This window comes from Heterocephalus glaber, unplaced genomic scaffold, assembly GCF_053883595.1.
Source record: "Heterocephalus glaber isolate CG9 unplaced genomic scaffold, H.glaber_assembly_v1.0 deba00001687, whole genome shotgun sequence".
Taxonomy (NCBI): domain Eukaryota; kingdom Metazoa; phylum Chordata; class Mammalia; order Rodentia; family Bathyergidae; genus Heterocephalus; species Heterocephalus glaber.
The window spans coordinates 15,137,463-15,155,022 of record NW_028258412.1 but is presented as its reverse complement, the minus strand read 5'-3'; the positions used below and the strand labels follow the sequence as shown (position 1 = coordinate 15,155,022).

Genomic DNA, 17,560 nt, shown 5'->3' with positions numbered 1-17,560 from the left:
AACTCTGAAGAACAGATCCAAAATTTTAATCTATTTTATATCCCCCCGCCCACCCCGCCCCGGTACGGGGGATCAAACTCAGGACCTTGCGGTTGTGAGGTAGGTGCGGCGCCACTGAGCTAAATCCTCAGCCCTAATCTATTCAAAATATAACAAATAATGCTAACAATATTATTCTTTGCTTCCTCCTAAATTGTCCTTTTGTAAAATAATTCTTAGTTTTTCAGAGCAGTTTTATAACAAAGATCACCATCACTAAATATCTTAAAGTATTATACAAAGGGCAATAAAATAGTGCAGCATTTTGGTTTTACAGAAGATATCCATTTCAAGTGCATTCGGAAATGATTTTGGGGAGGAGTCATGTTGGGTATCGAACTCAGGGCCTTGCACATACTAAGCATGTACTTTATCACTGAGCTACATTTCCTGTCTCAGGAAATGAATTTTTAAACACTGAATTCCATTGCATAAAATGTGTTCAAAACTCCGAAGGCAACTTAATGAAGCAATTTAAACATGAGGGGAACATGACTTAAGAAGTAAGCCCAAACAAATTAAAGCATCATCTTTACTGTGTGCATTGTTTATTAGCTATACTGCCCCTTCCAGTGGCAGTCCCTTTGAAAATGGCCACTACCCCTGGATCCCAGAATTTCTGAACTGCACACATTTTGAGATTAATAACAGAAAGGATCAATTTGCTATTTGCTGTGGTTAGGCAATAGATGCACATTATTTGCCAATGATGATCACAGAGCTAACCTCTTCTTTGAAGAATGATTTTAGAAGATGAAGAATAAATATCATGTTCTACTTTACCAAGACCAAATATGTGGCTTGGATGTAATTTATCTTTAAAACATTATCATCCAGAAACAAACAAAATGGTTCCTTGAAATTCCAATAGGATTAGGGACCAGTTTTAAGTAAAGATATGTTAGCCTGATACATTTATGACATTCTTTCATTATAAAAGATAAATTTCTGCAGATTAAAAAAGCTGTTGTAATGTTTGTTCATAATCTTTAATGGAATGAATTAAACTTTTATATGATGTAGGAGGTATAAATGTTACTATTACACCATGGATAGGGGTTTTACTTTTATTTAAAGGTTTCCCTTGTGTATCTGACATACTTCAGAGATGAAGATTCATGGTGTACTCACTTGTCTAGCATTTACATGAACTTGAACTTGAGCTTGTAAGTCACTTCTCTGCACACCCATGTTTTGGGTCTATGTTTATCACAGTGCTCATCACACTTACTTGTCTGTCTTTGTGTGAGACTGTGGGCTTTTTGAAGGCAGAGAAAATGTGGTTTGAAAAACCCTCAGTCTCCCTAGCACCTGGGATAGTGCTTGATACTTAGTAGGCATTCAGTAAATGTTTGCTGGATAAATAAGCTCAAGAATACAAGTCTGAGAGAGTTTGAGAAAATGACATTTTCTTTTGGATTATTTAACAGAATTCAAATTTGTATTTCATAAAAACCCGCCACTGTACTCTAAGAAAGTCGTAAAATAGTGACACACACACAAGCACACACTTCTGTGGTGGGGGGGTGGTAAAATTGGCTTTCATCTGATGACATGAAATCTTTCCATAGCCTCTCACACTTTTGTGTTGTGCAGGAGTCAACAAAACCATGGTCTCTCTTTTGTTTTGCTCATTTCAAAATTATTAAATGATTGTTGAAGCAGGGATAGTTACCAAAAACCTGGGGCTAGAGGATGGGAAGGAGAAGATGAAAAAGGGCATCTTAACCTGGAAAGGTAGTTAGGGAGGGAAAAGGACAAAAAGCAGAAGGCTGAGGTTAAAGATGTGACTACAGGAAAGTGTTGTAGGGCGTCTCTATATCTTCATTTGCTAATTTACTTTTACTTTGCCCAATGTAAGTTCCAGAGTCAAAAACCCAACCCTCTGTTCAGTAAAAATAACAGGAGAGGCCACTGAAGTAAGTGGAAATTAAACCAGAACTGCCTACCTCCAAGGACATTTCTTTTCTTCCTCCCACAAAAATCATGAAAGCTTTTTTTTTTTTAAGAAAAGGAGGAAAGATGGAAAAGAACTAAATACTAATAGGAAGAGCCAAATAAATAAAGCTGTAAGAATAAAAAATATTTTCTCTAAGTGATCCCTAAAAAGGAGATCATTATGATTAGACTTTTGGTATGCTGTGTACCCAAAATAACACTGATTGAAGAACAGTCCTTTAATTATATGAAAATCTTAGGATCTATACTGATATTAGAAGGTAACAGCAGACAAAGGTAATTAATTCTAGAGTTTAGTAAAACACAAACATGCTTCCTCCCCTCGTAATGTAAGGGATTAAACCCAGGGCCTTGTGCAGGCTAAATACACACTCTACTACTAAACTACACCTCCAGTCCCTAAGTATACCTTTTAATTGACAAATTAGAAAAATATAGGCTATTCAGTAGGACAATGATCTACTTGTAGTGGCTGTACACACAGTGGTTTGTGTGGGTGTGTATGTGTGTGTGTGTAGTACTGGAGAGTGAACCCAAGGCCCTCACACTGAGCTACATCCAAGGCCCCCTTTTAATTTTAATTTTAATTTTATTTACTTAAATAAGTAAATTTTTGTTGCTCTTTTCCTTTTTTGGTACCAGGGATTGAACTTGGGTCCTTGCGCTTTCGCAGTAGGCAGTGAAACCACCGAGCTAAATCCCTGGCCCTTAAATAAGTAAATTTTTTTGGTACCAGGGATTGAACCCAGGACCTTGAGCTTGCGAGGCAGGCGCAGTGTCACTGAGCTAAATCCCCAGCCCAGTTTTTTGGCTTTTTGAGACAAGGTCTCACTATGTAGTTCAAGATGTCCTTGAACTCACTACATAGCCCAGGCTGGCCTCAAAGTGATCTTCCTGCCTCAGCCTCCTAAGTGCTGGGATTACAGGTGTGTGTCACATTTGGCTCTTATTTTTTTATTTTGAGACATCTCTCTTGCTGAGTCACTAAGTGCCTAGGCTGGGTTCGACCTTTTGATTCTTCTTCCCCAGCCTCCTGGAGGGCTGGGATTAGAGGGATATGCCAACATGGCCAGTGCACACAATGGTTTTAATAAGTATGATGGAAGAATTAAGCTAGATGATACTTTTTTTTGGTACCAGGGACCTTGCGCTTTCGAGGCAGCCAGTGGAACCACTGAGCTAAATCCCTGGCCCCTTAAGCTAGATGACTACAAAGAAACTAAACTGTCTTAAAAATTTGCCCTGGACATGAGCAAAATATATCACACACACTGAACCTTCCTCAGTGTGAAAGAACATGGAGGACAGGGCAAGGCGGAGGATGAGGTGTGGTGGTAAAAAGGATCAAAGTATGTTGTGTGCATGTATGAATCTAACCTGCATAACCAATTAAAAAAGAGTGAAAAAGAAAAAAATTTTTCCCTGGAGTCACTTGTGAATAATCAGGACTTGAGGAATAGAGTTGTTTCCACTAAGAGGCCACGTTATGGCTTATGTCTTTAAGTCACCAAGAGCCTCAGGTGCTCAGAGGCAGGGCTTTTGACCTGTACCTGTACCTGATTCTGTGGTGCTAGAGCAGCCTGGCTGTTAGGAGGCGGGGCCTGCTCAGGCAGTCACTGAGGGCATGGCCTGGAAGGGTGGGTCTTCCTCTGTGGCTCCTCCCTCTCACAGCTTTTCTGGGCTGCCTTGAGGTGAGCAGCTAGCTGGCTTCTGCCCAGGCCCTTCCACCAGGCTATGGTACCTTGGAGCCCTTGCCTACAGACTGGAACTGGGAGCCAAAATGACCTCTCCTCTTTAGATTGTGGGCATCAGCACTGTGTCCTAGCGATGAAAAACTGACTCAGTCCACTTATGGTTTAGTATCAGGAGCTCACACTCTGTGACAGACATAGTGCTGGGTAGCAGGTAAGAGAGGAACCCTTGAGGAGCTCCCAGTCCAGGGACAGGGTGAGTTGTGGCCAGAACTGGGAGAGGGAGAGAAAGAAGTGCTTAGAGTTGGTTTTGTCAGAATATTCTTTTATATGTGTCAGATCATTCTTGCTGAAAATGATTAGATTAGGATCATTCAAGGGCCTGGGAAAGACCAGGCCAGAGGGAAGAACTGGAGAGAAAGAAGTAACCTGAAGTTATGATGCCAAAGGAACATTTTCAGGGCCCCATTTTACATTTTAGGGGTCTGTCTGTGACGGAAAGCACAAGTCACACACTCACTAGTTACACATGGCCCTTAGAAGTGAGTTTACTTCTTGCATAAAGTAGTAATGCGTTTCAGATCTATGATTTCACTAATTTAGGTTGTGACTGCTTTGATTATAACAATTAAAGGGGACAAAAATTCATTTGTTCTCCCCCCCCACCCCCCGGTTTCTTGTTCTGGGAATTGAACACAGGGCCTTTGCATTGAACTACATCCTCAGCTCTTTTTATTATTTATTTTGAGATAGAGTCTTGTTAGGTCACTGAGTTACCTAGGTAGGGCTTGAATTTGTGATCTTCCTACCTCAGCCTCCGAGAGTGCTGGGATTACACGTGTGTACTACCACACTTGGTTTACCCTTACTCTTATATTTTGTTATTTATCAGTGTTCTTATTGTCTTGGGTATTATTACTGGACAAAATATTCAGTTAACTCTTTCAAGCCATAAAGACAATACTTAAGGTTATTTAACCCTTTTAATTGGTTATGTCCTATGAATCGGATTAGCATGATGTCTAGTATTTGATAATTAATTTGTTCATCCACTCATTTATTCCATAGTTATCTACTGAGTGTCTGCACTGTGACAGACTCTGTTCTAGGTATTAGGGATACAGTGCTGAACAAGGCAGGCATAGTCTTTGCCTGACAGAATTTACATTCTAATCATGAAACAGCAGATAAGCATATTAATACTAAGAAAATATCATATAGTGACAAGAATTAAAAAGAAAAAAATAGGATAATGAGTGGATGGTTAGAACTATATTTATATAATGATATGTTGGCTATTATAAAATTCTGGGACATGAAACCAAAATAAAAATAAATAAAATTTGAGCAAGGAGTGGTGGTGCACACCTGTTACACCAGCACTTGGGAGGCTGAGGCAGGAAGATGGCTGCCAGTTTGAGGCCAGCCTGAGGTACATAGTGAGCTTAAGCCCAGCCTGTCCTACATATCAAAGCCCTGTGCCAAAAAAAACAAAAAACAAAAAACAAAACCAAAAAAAACCCCCAAAATTCTGGGACATGAACTCATGCAAAACTGTTCTTTTTTCTAAAATAATTTTTGTGATCACAGATCATGACAGCTTCAGAAAAAGACTGCCCAGATTCCCCTTTTAAGGAAGGACTTTGTGCCCCGGCTGCATGGGGAGGGCTGCTAACAGTCATGCTCCTAGCTGGCTGCTCCTCTGGGATTGCCTCAGCTGCCCAGAGCAGACCTGCCCAAGTTCTTGCCCTTCCTGGTTACCTGGATGCAACGACTGATGAAGGCTGGGGCCCTAGCCTTGGGCATTTCTGTCCAGGTGGACAGCTTTGAGGGGCTGCTGCGGCTCTGAGTTCCCAGTGGGGTTGGCTGAGGCTTCTGGTGGGCCTGTGTTTCAGTCCACTCTGCCTTCAGCCGCTGCTACTCCTCCCTCTGGCAGGTGTTCATCTCTAGGGAGTTTCCCCATTGAAGAAAAATCCAGCAGGGCCACCGTGTCTCAGCTCTGATTCCTGAAGAATCCAATCTGTGACACAAATGTCCTCAGAACCTATGTATGACATAGTGCATCTACTGTCCTTCTGTACAGTGGCTTCTAAAAAAACCCCCTTTTCAGGGCCGGGGATTTAGCTCAGTGGTTTTTGCCACCTGCTGTGCAAGCGGAAGGACCTGAATTCAATCCCCGGTACCAAAAAAAAAAAAAAATCCCCTTTTCGGGACAGGGATGTAGCTCAGTGGCACTGCACCTACCTTGTAAGCATAAGGTCCTGAGTTCAACCCCCAGTAACAACAACAACAACAAAAAAATCCCCTTTTCAAGGGAATTCTGAAGTAGACCCCAAATAGAGAACATAAGAAAGAAAAACAAACTTGTTCTGCCTGAGGTGTGGGTGAGAACTGTTTCTTTCTAGAGGACAGGAATAGCAGCACTGGATTTTAGACCTCGAAGGAAGCTTTGAAATCACATAGAACAAATCTTAACTTGTCAAATGGAGAAACTGGTTAATAGTGGCACAAAGAACTAAAAATTAGTTTCCTTGTCCTATAGTCTAACATATGAAATCTTCTGTTCATAGTTTAAGATCCTATTTCACTTATATTCCCAAGTTTTATGAACTTTAGTGAACCTACACATAGAAACTTCTGAACAATTTTGCATTTCTATTGTTTTTAAAGATAAAATATTTTTTTGTGGTATTGGGGATTGAACTGAGGACCTTGTGCTTGTGAGGCAGGTGTGTGGTGCCATGAGCTAAGTCCCCGGCCCTTAAAGATACAATATTTTAAAGCCTAGGGATGGGGACTTAATGGATGTCATGAAAACACAGCATGTTTACTATTCAGTTTTCGTGTATTTTATAGTCTGTTTTTCTAGCCTACTTATGTCTTAAGGTTAGATCATTTTATATTTTATTTATAAAAATGTGTTTCGATTCCCTTCTACCACATCTCCTCTCAATATTTCATAATAAAATAGAAATACATTACATAACTTGAATTTTTCCTGACGTTTTGTGGATTAAATACAACTATCTACTATTTCAGAACATAAATTATATCTATTTTTCTTAGTGGATTACATCAGGGAGAGAAAAATATTGAAAGATCCACTTATCACAGGGTAACTCTGAAACAGCATGCCAAAATTAAGACTAAAATCCCCCGTGAGTTCTAGACCTGGTCTTCTTTCTTGCTGATTATACAGTAAAATCTTTTTCTACTTCTGAATGCTCATCTGAGAGTAAAAGGACCCACTCCAGTTCTCCTTTCACTCCCTATACGTGTGGTGCTCCAGCAGTGACAGAAAGGAGAGCCACACCCGTCGGCACCCACGACAACTCCCTCTATGAACAGAGCTCAGCAAAACCTTTTCCACTCTTCAAATACATGACCAGTTGTCCATGTTCAAAGGAGGGCAGCTGGCAGTGCTCAGCAGAGTTTTAAAATGTATTTTTATTACGGCATGTTTGCAGTACATGATGATTACATTTACACATACAGTCTGTACACCTACGTAACACATCTTAATTCTTTTTTTTGGTCACCTTCCCTTCCCATCCTTCCCTGCTCCCTCTGACTCTTAATCCCATTCTCATTTGAAAAAGCTCTATTTCCATTTCTTTTTGATCCCCTTCTTTAAAAATTCTGTTTTCTTTCTGTCCCTCCCATTAGTAGATTCCTGCAGCTCTCTGCTATCACTCCTTTCCTCAGACTTCCATGGCAGCCTGATAGTCTGGGTCCCACTCTCTCCTACTTGACTGGGCACATAATTTGCTAGGCTCCAGCCCCTCTGCTTTCCTCCCCTTCCTTGAGCATGTGATGTTGCTTTTGTCTCTGGGCCTCCATACATGTTGCTTTACGATTTACTCCAGTCTCTCATCTCAAGCTAGCTAGCTTCTACTTGTCTTTGATGTTTTTGTTTAAATGTAATTTTGTCAGGTAAGATTTCCATTATTCCCTTCTAGACTAAGTTTAATTGACCCAGAGCAAATTTCATAAGAATATTGTAGAATTATTTGTGTGATTATTTGCTTAATCTCTCCTACAAATGACGTCATGCCTGTTTGTTTTTTTTTGGTACTGGGGATTGAACTCAGGACCTTGTGCTTGCGAGGCAGGCACTGGAACCACTGAGCTAAATCCCTGGCACGTCATGCCTGTTTTATTTTCTCTGTATTCACAGGTTCTACCATTGTTTCTGGTGGAGTAAATGATTAAATTCACCAGTCCTGGAAAATAAACATGTATTCCTCCACTATTCACAACTGGGCAACCATGTATTGTTCTCTTGCCCTTTCTCCTTTCCCATTCAATTTCTTTTCCTCCCAAGAAAAAAGCACAACCCGTAGAAGTGTAAGTCAAAACAATTTCTTAAACATGCTGTTTCACAGAATTGGAATGTGATCACTGCCACTCATTATGTACTTACATCCCTCACATATACCTAAGAAGAAAAAAACTATAAGGAATCCTTTCCCATAATTCCATCTTCACTAAAGCCATCTTCACTCTTCACTAAAGTCCCTTTTGGAGAATTCCTATGAAGAAATGACAATTCTATGAAATACTCAATTTATAGAAATTGCCTTGAAAGACACTTTAAATGTTTAAAAATGTTTTCATAAAGAATTTCAGTTTATAGGGCTAGGGATTTAGCTCAGTGGCAGTGTACCTGCCTCGCAAGCACAAGGTCCTAAGTTTGAGCTCCGGTACTGGGGAAAAAAAAACCCCAAAACAAAAACAAAAACAAGTATTTCAGCTTATGATAGACTTGTATGAAATGAGGATGTTTGGGCTGGGGTTTTAGCTCAGTGGTTCCAGCGCCTGCCTCACAAGCACAAGGTCCTGAGTTCGATCCCTGGTACCAAAAAAAAGAAAAAAAAAAAAAGAAATGAGGATGTTTAGTTGGAACCAAAAAAAAAAAAAAGAGAAAAGAACCATTCAGGGCCGGGGATTTAGCTCAGTGGTGCTGCAGCCTGCCTCGCAAGCACAAGGTCCCGAGTTTTATCCCTCATACCAAAAACAAAAACCAAGAAAAGAACCATTCATTCAGTCAGAATATGGGGCTGGGGCATAGCTCAGAGGTAGAGCACTTGCCTAGCATGTGCAAGGCTCTGGGTTTGATCCCCAGGACCACAAAAATAAATAAATTAAAAAGTCAGAATATTTACAGTGGTGGAGAGCTAGTATTAAGAGAAATATAAACAAAGCCAGGCGTGGTGGCTCGTGCCTGTAATCCCAGCCCTTGGGGACGCTGCGGTAGGAGGATCCCTGTGAGTTCAGAGCCAGCCTAGACTATATGGTGACTTCAAGGCCAGCTTAAACTACATAATATCTCAAACTACACAGTATCTCAAAAAGATACAGAGAGAGAGAGAAGCAATAAGTACAAGAAACAACAGAGAAGAGTAAAAACTGTTTCTAAAACAAATACAGTCATATTGTGGTACTCCCATGCTTTGAAACTTGTCAAATTTGGTACTTGACACATTTTGATACAAAAATTTTGTCCTGGGACATGCAGTTTGCTTTACACGATGTGCAAGTTAGAACTCATTGGTGTTGATTGCCTTGTGACTCACTACCCTTTCCAGCCAAAACAATTTGTCTAGTATTCATTTTTTTTTTTTGGTACTGGGGATCGAATTCAGGACCTTGTGCTTTCGAGGCAGGCGCTGGAACCACTGAGCTAAATCCCCGGCCCATATTCATCATTTTTGATACTCACTATGTCTCCCAGAAGCAATTAACAATGAGTGCTGAGGTACCACTGTAGTATGTTGGGACTGTAGATTGAGAAGTGTACTCCTGAAGGAGCACACTGTTAAAAGGGCACAACTGACAGGTCACACTTGGGAAGCCATGATGGTCTGCAGGATGATGGATTTGGGTTCAGAGATGGACTTAATGGAATTTGATGTGAAGATGTAGAGATTTATTTACCTTTATTTATTGATGGTGGTGGACATCAGACCAAGAAGAGAGGAAGATGAAGAAACAGGCCTGCATAGTCCTTTGTTATTGTTTTGCTATAAGAAACCTGCCAAGTGCCAGGTTTAGTCCCATGCTCCAGTTGATAAGGGAAGCCAAGTGGTCTGAGCTGCTTTTCCTGAGATGCTGACATGGATAAAGTGGGAACTACAAAGACGCTGTGAAACTTACCTTCTTGTGCACAACAGAGGAGCTGGAATTTACTGTGCTTTCATCGTCGTGCATCATGACGAGTTCGGAGCTGCTCTCGTCCATGACCTCCTGCATGCTGTTCACACTGCTGCTCTGGCTGCTCGTGCTCACGGACATGCTTGGGATGGAATGGTTGCTGCCCAGGCTGTCCATTTCCCTGATCAGAGTCGTTCCATGTTCACTGTCCTATAAAAACAGCACTGGGATTTTTACAAAAGTGACTGGAGATAAAGTGCCAATCCATTGACTAAGCTATTAAGTACACTCAGTTTTGTAGTGCCAAGTTACTTTTCTGCCAATCTGCAAAGATAAACTTTTTATGGAGTGGCTCCACTGCTCCACAGCCGTTTTCAGACATTCCAAATTTACTTCTCTACCATCCCCAGGGGCCATTCTGGACATGGGTCGTAAGATTCCAAATGCTGCTAACCCTGGGCTTTCCCCTGTCATACACAACTATCATACAGTCAGACGGCTACTCGGGAAGCGGGATCAGTCCAGGTTTGTCAGAGATCTTTGGAAACATCACAGTGTCAAGGAGACTGCTGGCCACCAAACACGTGGCCTCTAGGATATCTGCACATAAAGCAGTGGTCACCTGAAACTGAACTAGAGAAGAAAGCGTTTTCAGAGATGTGGCAAGCAGTATGCTCCTCTGCATATCATTATTGAGCATCTTCATATGTAAGCTGGGATATTAAGTCTACTGCCCTAGACAGGTAATTAAATTCTGCCTCCCTTAAGCAATTCTATCATGCTTACCTCTGTAATCTTATTAAATATATCTGTTAAATAATACTGGTATTCATCACCAGTGGTCCAGACTACTGTCTGAAAAGGAGTAAAATAATCTGAACATATAATTTATTCCTTAGAGTGAAATATCTTTTGATATAAGATTAAATAATGTAATTAAATCAACTCAGCTACAAATAAACCTTGTTTTCAAAGAATCATACTGTATGTATATATATTTATGTATGTATGTGTGTATATATATATATATATGTTTAATGAATAGTTACTTAGCTATGGTAATAAAAGGGTAATACAAAATGATAGCTAATATATTTTATTTTTAATACATTTATTTTACCTATTAAGGGGAGGTCATTCTATATATTCAATCAGGAGATTTTATAGTTCAATTTTGTTTTCTGAGTTTCATTTTTAAATTATTGGTAAAATAATTTTATGTTTTATATTAAAAAGCTAAAACATTCATTCTTCATTCCTTCCTTTTTAAAATCTAATTTTATAGAAACTTAAGTGTTTTCTCTTGTTCAAGGCTAATCCTGCAGTAATACTCTACTCCTACCCTGTTCTGCTGCTTTAACTACATCTCTTTCCTCTATTTCCAATGCTGTGTCCTAGCCCCATGACCTCCACACGTAAATATGAAGAAGCCTGCTCCATATTTCAGACCCTCTATACGCTGCCCTTGCTCACTTTTTCTTCACAGCCAGATTTCTGAATCTTAAAATAATTCACTTTTGCTTTTTCTACTTTCTCATCTCCCATTTATTCCACAATGCCCAGTAATCTGCTATTTGACCTATCTAGTCCTATAAAATTGGTTTTACATACATTGAATGTTGGAATTAAAGAAATTTATTATAGTAAAAGACAACACATTGCCATTAATCCCTCTAAAAACACTCTCCCTCATTTTGAACACTTATTCCATCATTCTTGCCACTTTCCAAAATAGTTCTACAAGTTCTCTTTTGTGTCTTTACAAGGTGTTTTGAAAAATATGGTGAATGCTGCAGCCAATGGAAAGACAAGCTCATAAAAACCTGGTGTGAAAAACAAAAACAAAACCAAAAAAACCTGGTGTGTCCTCATCCACCTTATTCACCGGATCAGGCACCGTGTGATTTACGGCTCTTCCCTAAAGTCAAAATGATCATGAAAGGTAAACATTTTAAATCAATTCAGGAAATCAAGGAAGCCACTACAGCACAACTAAAGACACTTACAAAGAGTATTTCCAGAGCTGGGGATTTAACTCAGTGGTTCCACCTCCTGCTTTGCAAGCACAAGTTCCTGAGTTCAATCGCCAGTACCAAAAAAAAAAATTACCTCTGAAAAGAGTACTTCCAGACCTGTTTCAGAGAGTGGCAAGATGATGAAGCATGTTCAAAGTGAGGGGTGTATCTTGAGGGGGATTAATGGCAATATGTCTTTTATTATAATAATTTTTTTGAAATTTAAACATTGATTGTATTTTTTGATCAAACCTTGTAAGGTCATGAAGGAGGCCCTAATTATAAATCCTAGTTAATCTTTTTTTTGATGGTCCTTGTCCTATTTGACCACTCTGGCACCTGACAGCATTGCAGCTCCCTCTTTGAAGCTGTGAACCTTAAAAAGTTTTTTTGCACTGTTCGGAATTGAACCCAGGACCTTTCCACTGAGCTACATCTCCAGCTCTTTTTAAACTTTTTTTCAGACAGGGTTTCACTAATTCATTAAGTTGCCTGCTCTGGGTTTGAACTTCTGATCTTCCTGCCTCAGGCTCCCAGAGTGCTGTGATTACAGGTGAGAGTTACCAGGCCTAGCTGATGGTATAAAATTTCTTCACATCTTTTATGCCTTTATCTCCTGTATGACACAGGTCCTTCTCCCATTTTCCATTCAAACCTTGGATTCACTATTATTTTAGTGCTTTAGAATAGCTCCCTCCTTCAAGACTTTTCTTGTATTCTAGATTTGTGCTAGGCATCACTGATTGGGTTCCCAGCCATCACCATCTTTGTATTCAACCAATTCTTTATAGGTGAATGAGAAATCAGGAATCATTCTCCTCTGGAAACCTCCATCTGTATACTGTGTCAGCAGTGTATGACGCTCGGTCCTTAAACTCAATAGACACCACATGGAAACAATCTACTCTTTCTCTTTGGTCCTTATTGTTTATTCTTGATACTGACATACTACTAAGCCACCCAGGCTCAAATGCTTAGTCACCTTCAACTCCTCATCTTTCACTGTCACTTGCAATGAGAAGTCATGATCAGCCACTCCACTTCTACAGTGTTTCTCAAAAGTGTTCCTCTTCCCTCTTCCCACTGACACTGCCCTACTGCCTCATCCGTGGCCTACTATCTAGGGTGCAGTCCATTGAAATCCATTTATGTTCTAGAGCCAGGATAATCTCCCTAAACCACAGCATTTACCCAAGCCTAAAATGCCCTGTACTCATTTATCTGAAACCACCCACATCCTGTCCTCTGTGAAACCTTCACTAATCCCCACTGGCTGGCCAATTTTCTTCCCATTAGGGACCCCTGCAATGGTGACAGTGCTTTTCATACATTGTCTTAATTAATAGTTACTTTCTGCATGTCTCTTCTGTGACTTTGTACATCACTTAATGGATACAGCATCAATTACATTTTTATTCTCCAAAGTGTTTTTCATAGTGCAGACCTGATTCACACAGTAGGCACCCTGTGAGTGCTTCTTGAAATAAACTGAACCTACTTCCTCATCCTCCTGTGACTCATTCAAGGGTCCATTTCGTGTCTCTTGGAAAAGGATTTTTTTCATTTTTCGGTACTGTAGGTTATCTAGTTCTCGAACGGCATCTTTTGTCCTCTGTATGAGGTCAATGAGGACCCGTGGTGGCCGTTCCCGTCGAACAAAGTCGTGCTGATTGAGAGAGGAGAAAAAACAAATTGATAATGAAGAAGATATCTTTAGGTAGAAGAGGTAGGTATAAAAGTAAGCAGAGAAGGCCGGGGATTTAGCTCAGTGGTTCTGCCACCTGCCTCGCAAGCCCAAGGTCCCGAGTTCGATCCCCAGTACCAAAAAAACAAAAACCAAAAAAACAACAACAACAAAAAAGTAAGCAGAGAAGCATAAAGCAGTTCTATAAATTTTGCAGAAATAACCAAACATGATGTTCACACTAGATGCTGCATATGAGAAAATTATGCTTTTATCTTCTTCTTCAAGCTACATTTTGAAGACAATGTCCTAGAGTTTATATAAGAATTCTTTTTTATTGTATATCTTTTTAAAGTATATAACAGGATATTTTGATATACATATATATAGTAAAATGGCAGTGAAGCGAATTAACATACCCACTGTCTCACAGTTACCTTTTCTGTGTGTGTGGCAAAGGTACCTAAAATCTACTGCCTTTACAGTAACCTCCTCTCTACTCTCTGTTTCAATATATTTGAGTGTTTTCTTTTTGTGGTAGTAGGCAATGAACCCAGGCGTGCTCTACCACTGAGCTACATCTCCAGATCTGTTTTCTTTTCTTTTTTAACTTTGAGACAGTGTCACCATAATTTGCCCAGGTGGGCTCTAACTTGCCATCCTCCTGCCTCAGCCTCCCTCCGTGCTGGGATTTATAGGCATGTTTCAGCACTCCTGGCTTGGGTTTTCCCCCCTCTGTTTAGATTCCACATAAGTGAGATCATGCAGTATTTTTCTTTCTGTCTGGCTTACTTCACTTAGTAGGATGCCCTCTAGGTTCATCCATGTTGTTGCAAAGGCTGAAACTATCCCACTGTATATATATATCACCATTTCTTTATCCTTTTGTCCATGGATGTACACTTAGGTTGTGTCTATGTCTTGGATAATGCTGTCATAAACATGGTAGTGCAGACACCATTACAGGATACTGATTTCATTTCCCTCAGGTGGATATCCAGAAGAGGGATTGCTAGGTCACATGGTAGTTCTCTTTTTAATTTTTTGAGGAACCTTCCTACTGTTGTCCACAACTGTTTTGCCAATCTATATTTCCACTATGTACTAGAATTCCCTTTTTTCCACATCCTTAACCAGTATCTGTTATGTCCTAGGGTTTAGTTTACCCTATACGTGGTCAAAATTATTAGAACTTTAAACAGTAGCAGATAGGTTTCTATCTTTTAAAACTAAAACAATATAATAAGCAAAAGCAATGCAGAGCATAGTCTATCCTTATCATAATTTTCTTCAATCCTCCTCTCCACTTCACACTACCTTATGAAAAACAGACTTATGTATATTTTGTTTTCTATTTCTGGGGCCTTATTATGTTTGCTTGAAAACCTGATGACCGATCACTCTATCCAGAGGCCAAAGTTCTGGTAACTACATCTCACCACTAAAAAGCTATACAATCATAAACAAGGGGAAAGGGCCCCAGAGAGGTGGAAGTCTCTGGCCTCAGTCCTTTGCAGTTATAGATAACAGGTTGTGGCCGAAAAGGTACAGGCAGAAATCTCCGCGGAAGGCTTTATTTTCTAGAATAAAAAGGTAAAGTACTTTAAGAAGAAGGTGTTTTACCCTTTCCCTTTTCCCCTTCTTCCTGCTTGGAATAAAGACTTGAGTCCTGGTGATGTAGCAGTCATTTTGTGACAAAGAAGATAAAAGCCACATGCTAAGAATGGTGGGGTAGGAAGATAGAAGCATGAATGAATGGTGACATTTCTGGACTGCTGAAAACTACAGACCTCCTTTTCCAGTATCCTGGACTTCATGAGATAATTAAACCCTTGCCTGTTTTAACCCTTTTAAAATGGAGATATTTGACATCTTAAAAATATCTCACTGTCTCTTGGATAAAGTCAGGTCTTTTACAGCCAAGTTCCTGCTCATATTTCTAGGTTCAGATCTAGTCATCCCTTCTCCTCCCTCCTATCCAATGCATGGCACATTCTTGATAGTTCTGGCCCCATGCCATGTATTTTCCACTTCTATGTCTTTACTCATAAGTCTTTGTATTGGAGCTTTTCCTCTTTGTTTTTAAAATTTTTGCCTACCTCAAAGATACTATATTCTACTTCTGGTGTTTTGTTCTAGTGGCTGTTTTTCCCTATATTAAGAGGGGTCTGTGGCTCAGGTAGATGAAGCAGACAGTATCTAGAATATGTGGTGGCTCTGCCACAAAGGAGATCAAGCTGAGTCTTTGGCCCTGTTCCATGTTCCTGTGGCCTGCTGCCACAAGAAAAAAATCTAACTTTTGGTGGAAAAGCTAGTTTGTTTTCAGACCTGCCTCTCTGGGAACACTTAATACCAGAAAGTAATAGAACAATGTTCACAAAGGTTTTTTTTTTTTTTTGGTACCGGGGATTGAACTCGGCTCCTTGCGCTTGCGCAGCAGGTGGCGAAACCACTGAGCTAAATCCTCGGCCCAGAGTTTTTAAAAAAAGAAAATGTAAACCAAGAATTTGTGGTCCAGACAGGTGCTCTTCAATGATAAAGGCAGCTAACATTTTTAAGTTTTACATATTTAGGTATTACATCTTTCTGAGTCAACAAGCAAACTGCTAAACAAAACCTAGCCATCTAAAGATGAAACTAACAAAATAGCGTTGAAAAAGTTTAGAAATCTGGATTATTCTGTGCCAAATTAAAGATACTTATGTTGTAAAAGGTTCTTGCATACTACACTGATGTTGATAGATCATATCACCTATGTATGAAATCCATAGCAAAATATGAAAAGGGATGCTTGACATTCTGATGTTTAAATCAAACAAATGCAGTCAACATGATGCTCTAGTCACTGACACGTATGACATAATGCTATGTAAATGTCTGCTTTATATAATTACCATACATCTTCACTGCCTGAAGGTTTAGCAATGACCTAACTCAAAATTGGAGAGTTGGCATTTGAACCATTGGCAGACTATGCAGAGAACACTGCATTAAAGTTCATTCAGATGTTGATCCCAGAAATGTCATGATTGATGATCACAGCAAGGAGAGATACTGTTCATTATAAGGCAAAAAAAAGGATGGAGGAAGAAAAAAAAGGAGATAGGGGAAAATACTAACCAGAGGGATTATGCAGCACAGATGTTGTGATAATCTCGCCATTTTCAAGCTTACTGCCATCTTGGTAACTTACAAGGTGGCGCGTTCTAAAGCAGTTTGTCATGATGAGCTGCCATAGCACTGATTCAGTACACTCCTCCCCAACATGACTTTAAAGCCCTCTTCTCAAATACAAACGTGTAAAATTACCTGTAATAGTTCCACCGATGTTGGCCTTTCCTGAGGTATTTTCTGCAAGCAGTAATCAACAAATCTCCTAAAGGAGTCTGTCCTGTATGCGAAGAGAAAACATAGTCAGGGTCTGTAGACAACTTGGGTTACATAAACAATTTCAATCAAGGGAAAGTTTTGCATTTTAGATTTCAAAAAATCAAATACTTTGGAATACCAGAACTGGACCGTTTTGACGTTTAAGGTATCTAAAGAAATCCCTTTGGATAATAAGTGTGGACACAGTTTCAAATTAGTTAACATACATATTCACATATAAGACAGTAAGGTCAGGTCAAAGCATAACATATATCAGAAAATAAAAAATACTACATATATTTATATATATTATAAATACTATATTTACATATAACAGCTTAATATACTTTTTTTCTCCTCAAAAATAACAACTCTTAATAGCGTCAAGCCAATATTCTTTTTTTTTTGGTATTGGGGATTGAACTCAGGTCCTTGCGCTTGAGCAGCAGGCGGTGAAACCACTGAGCTAAATCCCCGGCCCTGCCAATATTCTTAATTACCAGTCATTAACTCCTCCACCACCCACAACACAAACTTGAAGCATAAGTTAGGACAGAGAACCTAGGAATATGCTTTCTGCATAAAAAATACTTCTTAGCATAAAAATTCCATTTTATCCACTCTTCTTTAAAATGGACCATTTTCTATAA

General features: G+C 39.6%; 1 protein-coding gene across 7 annotated transcripts in view; it reads right to left on the bottom strand.

Annotated features, from left to right (window-relative positions):
• Positions 1-17,560, bottom strand: part of Taok3 (TAO kinase 3) — a 189,319-nt gene that overhangs the window by 38,666 nt on the left and 133,093 nt on the right. For all 7 annotated transcript variants that reach the window (XM_004843693.4, XM_087198101.1, XM_087198100.1 and 4 more), the window contains 3 exons: positions 16,851-16,932; positions 13,356-13,523; positions 9,846-10,052 (listed from right to left, as the gene is read on the bottom strand). In XM_004843693.4, coding sequence (XP_004843750.1) covers positions 9,846-10,052; positions 13,356-13,523; positions 16,851-16,932 — 457 coding nt within the window. The remainder of the gene's footprint in view (positions 1-9,845; positions 10,053-13,355; positions 13,524-16,850; positions 16,933-17,560) is intronic.